The sequence below is a fragment of the Electrona antarctica genome, assembly GCF_951216825.1.
Source record: "Electrona antarctica genome assembly, chromosome: 4".
Taxonomy (NCBI): Eukaryota; Metazoa; Chordata; class Actinopteri; order Myctophiformes; family Myctophidae; genus Electrona; species Electrona antarctica.
In genome coordinates, this window is record NC_136809.1 from 40,539,907 (window position 1) to 40,550,877 (window position 10,971).

The following is a 10,971-nucleotide window of genomic DNA, read 5'->3' on the forward strand; positions in this document are numbered from 1 at the left end:
CAAATAGTAGTTTTGCTATATTGCGACGCGTTTTGAGCTTGTAGATCGGCTATTTTTGTAATAATATGGGGGGGAAACGACGGGGGAGAAAACAGAGACAGCGCCTGTTTCACCTGACACATTATTACTATGTAATCATTCCTTGTTTAATAGTTTTTTTTACAAAGTAGTAAATAAAACATGAGGTTTGGCCTTTAGGGAAATGTACAACTGTATGAGCTTGTAGATCTGCTATTTTTGAAAAATCATGAACTTTTTGTGCAAACATTTTATTTTGAGATGGGGGGGTCTGTGGGTCTTCATCCTGGCCTACTTACAATTTTGGTACAGAGAAATTAATTTCCATTAAAATATTTCTGTTTCACACATACATCGTCAGCGGCAGCCTTCTGCTCGTCATGTTTAACTCCAACAACAATACAGTGTCTGTATGCTGTTTCGTGAGTTCAACACAAAAAGACTTGCTGATAAACCTGTAGTGCGTGCTTGCGTGCGTAGACATTTGGTGTACGGGGGAAAAAGGAGGGGGCCAATTTATGGACGAATTTAGTATGATGATAGACCGATAGATAGCTATAGATAGATATAGGTTCACAAATAGGCTACATCAAAAGATAACTTTGTGAGCAGAATAATGAAAAGTGTGGAAGATGAGATGATTCTAGTCACGTGTGATGAACAAGTGTGTCGAGTGAGACAGTGGTATTCTGGCCTCCAATAGGAGAGGCTGCCAGTCTATATGACAACTGGAGCAATGTCAACCTCTCTGAGACAAAGAGTCAACAAAACGAGTCTTGTCCCTAGGCAACCAGCTGCGACTCTAAATGTTAGGCTACCCCGATGTTTGCATTAAAAAAAAGACATTTAAAAGAATAACAGTAGTTTTTATTGCAAGACGGTGCATTTTATATTAGACCCCGAGTCCCATATGGATCTCTCTATGAGCATTTGGCCGAAGTTTAGACTTTAGAGCGTCCCGTGGGGACCAGGGCTTAGAGACCACAGGGAGACCACGGGAGTAGAGTGTGATTTTGCAATCATGCAACATAATTAAGATTTTTGTTTGAAATACATCATTTTTTTAATGCCATATTTAGCTAATATGATGGCAAATGCGCGATGGTAAAAGCTAGCTAGTAGCCATAAAGCTAAGCACGTTCATGTATCATACAGGACTGACTTCCGGAGAAGGAGGTGACTCTTTGGCGACTCCTAGCAGTTTACTTTTTTCCAAATCACTGAATATATAGAGCATCGCAGTCCCGCCCTTTTTCATGACGACGCTAGGACCAGAAGTGAATTCCTCATTAATTTTTCCCATAGACATTTCAAAAAGTATTTCTTTAAAGCCGATTACGCCACGGAAAAAGCCAACTGGAGTTGTGACAAATCATGACAACAAACACAAGATTTTTTGCCGAACAAATAATTACAAAGAAGAAAAACAACAAAAAGTGTTGTAACCTGCCATTTTCGTCTTCTTTCTAATTATTTGTTCGGCCAGAAAAATTGTGTTTGTTGTCATGATTTGTCACAACTCGAGTTGGCTGAGGAAAATGAACGTGGAATCATTTCCTGGTCCCTGGTAGGGGGCGGGACTGCGACGCTCTATACCTTTAACAGATATCCTGGCTTAATATATCCTGAATCAGCGATTAATCCGTTTCATGAAAGATGGTTAATCTTGCCAGATTAATTTAGCAGGCAGTTAACCTGGATATGTTGAGGCTTGATTTGGTTTCATTAGACAGCCTACATATGGTTCCGGTGTGCGCATATTACTCAAAATTAGCCAAAATACGGTCTTTGGAAGGTTATTATTCCCTGTTCTTACATCGCGCAAAACAACTCACAGTGTGTGTGTGGGGGGGCGTGGATCTATTTTGTGTCCGAGCATAGACACTACCCGTCTTGACTGTCCACTGAGGTGGATACTGGATATAGCTATGCTGGATAGTCTGATGCAAGGTTACTCCGTGGTGGAAAATAATACATACAAGTAGTCAAGTACGGTATGATACAAGAGAACTGTACGTTTTATTTTTGTAGAAGAGCCAAACTAATATTGTTTATGCCGTTTGCTTTGATGGAATAATTGATTGAACATGTAATATGATTTGGGTGTGTTCTAAATAAGTGTTTGTGAAATTTATTTGTATGTGTGTAAACTTGAAACATTATTGTAGCCTACTGTAAAAACTGCACTTCCTGGTTGCCAACTAGGACAAATAAAGAGGATAGTGCACTGCGCGGAGGTGCGGCCAGGGCTCCTGCGGGAGGTTTGCACATGTGCAGTGTAAACAGGAACTGCGATGATGGAGTGTTCCAGCAGAGGTGCTAGAGGTGCATGAGAGTTGCTGACCCTGAACTGAAATAATAAAAAGTATGTCAAAAAAAGAGAATAGTACAAAGTTGATTTTGTTTTTATTTTAAAAAGCATATCAATAATCATAACTGTGGAAAAGATGTTGTGTATAACAGACTGAAAGATAAAGGACAAGTACATTTACTAAATGTTAATGTTTTTGTATATTTTCTTTTGTGGATTTTCCATGTTCTTTGTGTGTCAAACTTTTATTTTTTTGTGAAATGACAAAGGAACATGGATACTGTTCATTCAAGTGCTGTGGATGATATAAAACATTTGAAACGGGAAGGGTGGCTGCTGTTTAATTCTCAACTGTTCTGGATCTCATTATTTACATCACAAGCTATGAGCTTTCTATCTAGCACCTCTGCTGGAACACTCCATCATCGCAGTTCCTGTTTACACTGCACATGTGCAAACCTCCCGCAGGAGCCCTGGCCGCACCTCCGTGCACTATCCTCTTTATTTGTCCTAGGTTGCCAAGGATCTCTTCTTCTACTGTGGTATTTTGCGCATTTGACTGGCACTGGCCTCACGATCCCGCCTAGTGTAACGGGAGGTAACGTGTTGAGGAATTTGCTGGCATATTGTACTAATCCGTCTCTCTACCACACAGACACAAACAGCACACACATGATGCAACTATAGCAAATTAGAGGTCAAGGGTTACCAAGAGAAAGCCCAATGGGCCTGTCACTCTCCCAAGAGTTGGAGGGTTAACTTGTCACCACTGAGTGCTGACAGTTCTATAACACATTCACACAAAAAACAATCCAAATTCCAATACATCTACTTTTTATACTTTAAGACAAAGGCCTGTTGTCACAACAACTGAGTGACAGACAGATTATGTTGTAGCTAAACAACATATGAGACTATAATTGTAAGTTGTATAAATTGTACAGTTTACTTTAAATATTCTATTTTTGGACCAGATTTGTCACTTTATCCCCCATGAATCTCCAACATGTTTTGACATAATCTGCCTCAGACTAAGTGTGGACTAAGTGTATTCTATTTCTTCTAACCCATTTAGGAGTAGGACCGATGCCGATTCTAAAAACTCCTAAATCCTTCCTGAGTTTTCTGAAGAAAAAAAAACTATTCAAACATTACAAAAATGGTATACTCAGTACTGTACATAACAAGAACCCCCAAAGGGGTTCCCGTCTTGAAGGGTCAAAACACTAAAAGGGCTTCCCATCCTGAATGGGTATATTTCTGTGTAATGGTGACACAAATGACAATTCCCATCACTACTACCTTTAGGCCTATTCATAGTCCAGTTTTAGGTGATAAGATGACCATCGAAAACTACAACATGACGTCATGCCGCAGTGGTAAGCGACTCACCACTCACCCAAACACAGCTCTGTTTTTACTCACCTTATCACCTAAAACTGGAGTATGAATAGGCCTTTAGTCTGTGTTTACTCATGGGTATCTCAACACAACCTTCTCCAGGGGAAAGAGAACCAGGAACTTGTGTATTAACCCATTGAAACTGGGAAAACATCATTTTCATTTTAGAGTTTAGCTATAATTTTTTTCCAGAAAACTTAGGATTTAGAACAGTGGCTCACAATCTCGAAAGTGTTCAAAAATGTTTGGAATAATGTTGAATTCTTTTAGCACAAATCTTCTCTTCTAGGGGTCCCTGTTGGCACAAAACATTTTCTGATTGGTGTCCACGGCCAAATACATCAATTTGGGGGTCCTTGCACCTTGGCACGGAAATGTTACTCCAGCTGTCCACCGGCCACCCCCATACCGACCCGGCCGCTGTGGTAAGCGACTCACCGATCACCAGTGGTATCATGCTCGTAGACCGCAGTACCACACCGTGGTACCAAAATAAATGTGCCGTGCACACGTAGGTACGAAACAGAACGGTGCACGGCTGCACACGCATGCAGGGACTCGTTCCCCCTAGATTCAAGAGAAGACGCACCTAACCTCGGGTCACGAGACTTTCCAAGACGCACCAAGTACCCAGTGGTCTAGGTTAACTGCCTGGTGGTGGGCACCTTGCACCTTGGCACGGAAAAGTTAAGCCAGCTCTCCACTACACGGATACCGACCCGGCCGTCGATATCGCCGACGTGCCCATGGGTCGGAACCCGTTGAAGAACTGAGCATGTTCGGTAATTTATTGCCCACCTCGGTAGCTGACTAGCCGTCAATATATGTGTGGTAGTGATGAAGGGGGTAAATACTCCACTGTAGAGTGGACCTCTAGTCTGCTACTGGTGTAGCCATGAATCACACAACAGCAACGCTCGTCATATTTCAGGGCTGACTACTGGTGCAGAAACAGGCCTAAATGCAGAGACATTTGCCCGTCACACATTTGAACTAGATAATATTATCAATCTCAACTCTCAATTCCTATTTCAATCAATCAACTCCAAAGCAAAGCTGGGCAAAAATGGTATGTGTGATTTGGTGCAAAATTGTGAGTGAAACAAGCGACCAGGTCTATGAAAACAAGCCCAAAAGAAGCGACCAGTTTCACCACAGACAGCTATTTTCAAAAATAATCTTGAAATCAAGACAAAATTTGTCTTGATTTCAAAATTATTTTTGAAAATAGTGTAGTTGCTTATTTAATAAGCACACTTCAGACACAAGCCCAAACAAAAGCAACCCGCAACTATGAATATTTAAGCGACTTTAGGAAAACAATAATAATATATAAGATTTATATAGCTTTTCTGGGTACCCAAAGTCACTTTACAGAACAGAAGTAAAAACAATTTTAATTTTAACAAGCTCAAAGTCACTTATGTCAGTGTGTTTCATGTAGGAAGGGACCAAACGACTTATGGGCACTTTTTTCCACTAGTACATAATTGTCCACTAGTACATAATTGTGATGGATATGTATGTTCCAGAACAGTCATGTTTCTGTAAATGCAAAATAAAAAAACTCAACAGTCAACTCAACTTTTCCCTTAGAAGATTGCCTCAGTCATTCCATGGTAGTAACTTAGTGAATGGTTAACAACTCCTTCAATGTCTCTCTGGATATTTCTATACATCCAATTTGAAGAGCTTTGACTTGTTAGTAGGAATTTGAGACAGAAATTCATGACAGACAAAGGGAATGGATCATAGAGGTATAGAGAGAATGTCAGACACTATTGAATAAAATGGTGAATGACAGTGTAATAATATAATTATTTGTTCATGATTCCACTGCAGGGATATGGTTGGGCTACATGGCCTTGTTGTTAGTGAGCTTGTATTTATGTATTAGAGCAAATGTTAGCTCTACAGACTGATGGGGATGTGCTTTTGTGTATTTAATAGCCACAACATCGCAAGCAATGCAAATAATTCCACAAGATACCCTACTTTAGGCCCAAAAAGATCTATTAGCCATCGTGTCATTTTGTGTTATGTGTGTGAGCGTCATTTGCAGCTGTGATCACGCAGCTTCAACTACCAGGGTGGACTGCTGGAGGGCTGCTGCTGATGCTCAACCAAAATAATAATAATAATAATAATCCAACTGCGACCATTTTATATAACTGTGACAATGGTATTTAATTTAATTGCAAGTTATTCTTGCAACCACCACCCCGAACTTAAGTTAAAAAAGTGGTTTCGTAAAACAGTGCGCAGAAAAGTTTGAGTATGATGAAAGGTTTCACCAACTTTTGTACACTTGATTCATGAAACCAATAAAGCTCTAGAATAACTTATAACTTACCCCCCCACCCCTCGGTCCATGCGTCCACATGCAGCTATATATATATATATATTATATATAAACATAAACATAAACACACACACACACACACAATCACACACACTATATTGGGGTGTATCTTTTGTTTCCCCCCGATATAACATGTTATAGTTCACTGAGCTATGTGATGCAATGTGGTTGGGTAGTATACCGGTAGACAGGTATGTATTGACAAACAGCAAAATGTTTGCAAATAGTGTACATGTGGCCGCACAACACGAAACAAAGGATGCAGTACTAGGTGAAGTGGACAGCTGCAGCCAGCCGGTGCACTGACTGCACACTGAACCTGACAAACAAATCAAACAAAAAGTCACAGCAAGCAGCAGGCTTGCGCTACAGCTAACTACTAGCCTGCTAACTTCCCTCAGTTATAGTCCATCCATGCAAGGCAGGCAGGCAAGGCAATGCAACCACGTTATAATTCACACCCCGAGAACTAAGAAGAGTACACAAGAATGGCTGACTGGACTCACACCACCACCACGCAAACACAACCAGACAACCATACACAACAACGTTGTTTGTAAAGCGAACTGGCGAGGTTGTCCCGGCGTGGAGGATTCTGACAGAAAGGCAGCAGACCAGGCCCCGAAACGGACAGACTGACTGGCATTGTGCTGCTGCTGAAATTATGACATTTGGCATTCACTTCCAACAGACACAACAACATACACAACAGGCGACAGGCAGCGGATGGAAAAATAAACCGAACGCTAAGCAAAACAAATCAAGCACCAACACTCATAAAGTTTATAATGTTTAGCTAGCCAAGCTAACATGCTATGAAGCTGTTATAGTGTCCAGTCCACTACTGTGCTAACAGCAAGCAAGCTAGCTTAGCATCGCCCACTTACACATAAATAGAACTCTGTTTGGTTACTTACTTTCATTTAAAACCTCCACCAGCTCGGCGCAGTTTTCACACATTGTTCATGAAGAAGGTGAGAAACTGAGTGGACCTCCTCAAACCATTGCAATTCTGGAAATGGTTGACACTGTTACAACTGACTGGCAGCTGGTTGGTTGTTTTGGGGTGAAAGGCCCAGTGGAAACAAGTGATTGGTGAATGTATAATTCCACTAAGCAAAACCAGAGGAAATCACACGTGCATCTGGTACTTAGCATCCAACTGTACACAAAGCAAGAGGCACTAGACGATAAGATTCGAGTTCAGTCCCCAATCTGAGCGTTACTTGAGAGAGTAGATACGGCAGCCATGTTGAAAATGGGGGGGGGGGGGGGGCATAGCATGTTGATGGTTCGGAACTTTTCGTCCTGTCTCCTCCGTCTGGTTCGTCTTTCTCCGCTAGTCTCGCGGTCACGCTCGCTCTGAATAGTCGACTAGTCTCGCGTAGTGCTCGCGTAGCCAGCAATCATGTTGCCAGATTTGAAATTTCACGAGAGAAACACGTAACTAGGACACTGGGGGGGTCAGTGGGAGTATCAGGTACGGTCGCCCCTAAACCATCTCGCCCCTCGATTTTTCCGCCGACCTCACGCCGGCCGACCGCTCGGTCCGACGGTTCTTATATTATTTATTTGTTTTACTGAGAATAAGGTTAGAAATACGTTTAGGCATACTGGGGTTAAGTTTAGGTATAGGGTTTGTGGGTCTACGAAAGTAAAAGCCCCAAAGAAGCAACTAGACTTGGAAGGGAGATAAATACATTTATTACAACAGGCGTGTTGATTGATTGATTGATTGTTTGATTGATTGGTTGGTTGATTGATTGATTGATTGATTGAATACTTTATTACCAGTTTGCAAAAAGAAAGGCAGTCAGTTTATTGTTTGTTTGTTTGATTGATTGAATTGATTGAGTTTGTTTAGGGTCCTCCATTTTCAATTCATCTGAACATTTAAAGACAAATATACACTTCTATGAAAAACAGAAAATCATCATATGTAAAAAGGGAAAAACGTACAATATAAGGAAATAAATGTAAACTTTTTTTTACGGGGGCCAGACTTTTTGGATTTGCAGGTGCTCTTTGAGAGCGGTTTTGAAGGAGTCAAGGGATTCACATTTCTTAATGGCTGTTGGTAGGGCGTTCCACATTTTAGTGGCATAGGAGCTAAATTAATTAAATCCCTTTTTTGAGCCGAATCTGGGTTGCATGTGGTTTGTTGAACTCCCTCTGGCTTTGTCTGTGTGGACTTCGTTGACATTTAGGAAGTATTTAGACATGGTTGGTGGTGTAGCGAATTTTGTAGACAGGCAGGCCCATTGCAAGATGCTGTAGCCTACTCTGCCCTAAGCCATTCCAGCCTATAAAAATGGGCAGCAGGGGTGAGGTGTGTTCTGGGAGTGAGGCCAAGTAGTAGCCTTTGACAAAGTTTGAGGTGCAGTCGAAGAAACCTTGAAAAATGATCTCAAACGGACGGCTGCAATTCGAAACTGGCCCCCATGTCAGTCAGCCAAACATTTTGTATGTTGTTTTAGACCAGTAGTCGCTTATGATAAGCAGACAAGGCAACACTGGTAGCCAGACCCTGGCCAGACCTCCGTCAGCAAGCAACAGCATCAACAGCGAGCACATAGACATATACGCATATACCCAATGAGCAGAGCTACGGTCACCAGAGCCCGCCTACTGTATCCGGTCATGTATACGCGCGCACGCACGCACGTACTTTGTATTTTGTAAATTGCATCTCTCTACAGTCTACTCTAACTATCTCTGCTGTGTCTTTCCTGACACCAGAAGATAAAACTAACATTCAAGGGTAAAATACTATAAAGTAAACTAATACAAAGTAATAGTACAAGTATTAATGTAAAACATATTACTATAATAATAATTATTCTTTATAGTATATCTTTGAATCGTTATCTATTTAGTTTGCAAGTACACAATATACTTTAAGTTAGTTTAATTACTATTTGAGTTGATTTTTATTTCTATTAAATTTATAGCTAAAGTGTTTTTTCCACTTTTTGAGTGGTGTAAACCACTCCTACAACTGGCTTTTTTGTGCAGAAAAAAATGAGCATGGTTGCTATGTTCACCCTGTTGTAATGACGTAATGAAATCACACCCGGGTGAACAGGGTGAACATAGCAACCATGCTCATTTTTTCTGCACAAAAAAGCCAGGTAATGAAATCACACCCGGGTGTGATTTCATTACGTCAGACATGATTTCTTTACGTCAGACAGACCTTACACCACTCAGTTCACACGGGTGTGATTTTTTGTTTTTACTTGGGTTTTAGTTAACTCTAATATTGTGTGGCAGTAACTCTTTGATTCATTTTCATGAAATTGTTGTGTCATGCTACCTTGGAAGTGTAAACCCTTATTGTACTCTATCAATAAGTATTATTACATAACATTACTGGGATCAATTCAGTTGATACAATCTGAAAAAGGTGAACACTGTTATAGTCTATAATATATGGTTTAAACAGTCAATGATTATTAAAATAAAAAGTGAATGTATTGAGTGACATTTATAGTCATTATTCAATAGTCCAGCTGTTATCCACCATGATTAGTATATTAAATAAAGCCCTTCATGCTGCTAGCCCAGGTTCGACCTGGGGTTCTTTGCATAATGTCATCCCATCTCTCTTTCCTGCCTTTTGTGTCTCGTAGTGTCTCTTTCAAAAAATAAGGCAGAAATGGGGGGGGGGGGGGGGGGGTGTATATGGTTTACCAATTATACAGTATTCCAACCTGTCCTACATGACATTACTGTTCAGTTTCATGTACAATTTATACTCTTTCCTCTTGCAAAGGACCCACAAAGCGATATAGGCCAGCGAAATCCTGACACTAATTTAATTTGAAATCACCTTTGAGAAATACACGGTCCTCTTCAAGAGGACCAAGAAGTGGGACAAAAAAAAGAAAAGGGACTGTTCTTTTTGTGTTCACATGGTCTATGCTGGTCTGTACACCTGAAAGAGGACACTGTTCTCTTTCTGGCCCACTTCAGGTCTGATCATGGGGCCTTACTGTTCACACTAAACTCTGATGGGGCCTTACTGTTCACACTAATGTAATATCTGTGGAGCTCAGACCTGTACTTGATTTATCATGGGTAGTCTTCACCTGAAACAAGACGGTGGTTTGTTGCTGTACTTCCTAATGTTCATAATTCATTCAGTAGCAGCCAGGGTTGACAAAGGTCTCAGCAGCACTTGCCCGTCGGGCAAGAACAGGTCATGTTGTACTTGTCCAATGGTTATGCCCACTTGCCCAAAAAGTAAATCTTCCATTATAAAAGCTAACATTTTAATAACCGTTCAATTTATTTTTCTACTTTCTGGGGCTGTGTGATAAAGAATGTCATACCTCTATTTGTATGCCAAATACTACATACTCAGTATAGGTTCACAGTCACGTGTGAAGTGTAGCAACAGTGAAAACGGCCCATTATAGGTAAACACTTGCCCCCGTCGGGCAACCTGAAAGCAAACTCTACCTGCCCGAAAGTCTAATATACCAGCCAGTGCCAGGTGGGCAACCCTTTGTGTCAACGCCTGATAGTGGTGTCAAAAATAATCGATTCGGCCGCACACGATTCGATGCAGAAGTGTGACATAATTGAAGTACCATTTACATATTTAATGTTGACATTTATGTCAAGGGGACATGAGTGATTGATTACACAGCAGTTTCTAAATACAATATGTTGTTCAGTACACCTGTATGACTGCTTCTATTGACTGAAAATAAAAAATGTCCATGTTGTGCAGTAATATAGAAGTGTGATGCATCGTGAGTGCCTGGTGAATCGTAATCAATTTGAACAGTGAAGTCAGTGCCAATGCACATCTCTATAGTTCAGGCTATGGACTTTGGTGCAGTTTTGTCTACTAAATATTGGATAAAAACAT

The 10,971-nt window shown here is 40.8% G+C and overlaps 1 protein-coding gene across 4 annotated transcripts in view; it reads right to left on the bottom strand.

Annotated features, from left to right (window-relative positions):
* usp34 (ubiquitin specific peptidase 34) overlaps positions 1-7,522 on the bottom strand; it is an 81,541-nt gene extending 74,019 nt beyond the window's left edge. For 3 of the 4 annotated variants that reach the window (XM_079499222.1, XM_079499220.1, XM_079499219.1), the window contains exon 1: positions 7,010-7,521. In XM_079499222.1, the coding sequence (XP_079355348.1) occupies positions 7,010-7,052 (43 nt within the window). In that variant the 5' untranslated portion in view covers positions 7,053-7,521. Of the gene's footprint in view, positions 1-7,009 lie in introns of all 4 variants that reach the window. The other variant, XM_079499221.1, reaches the window with a different exon arrangement.
* Positions 7,523-10,971: the final 3,449 nt, after the last annotated feature.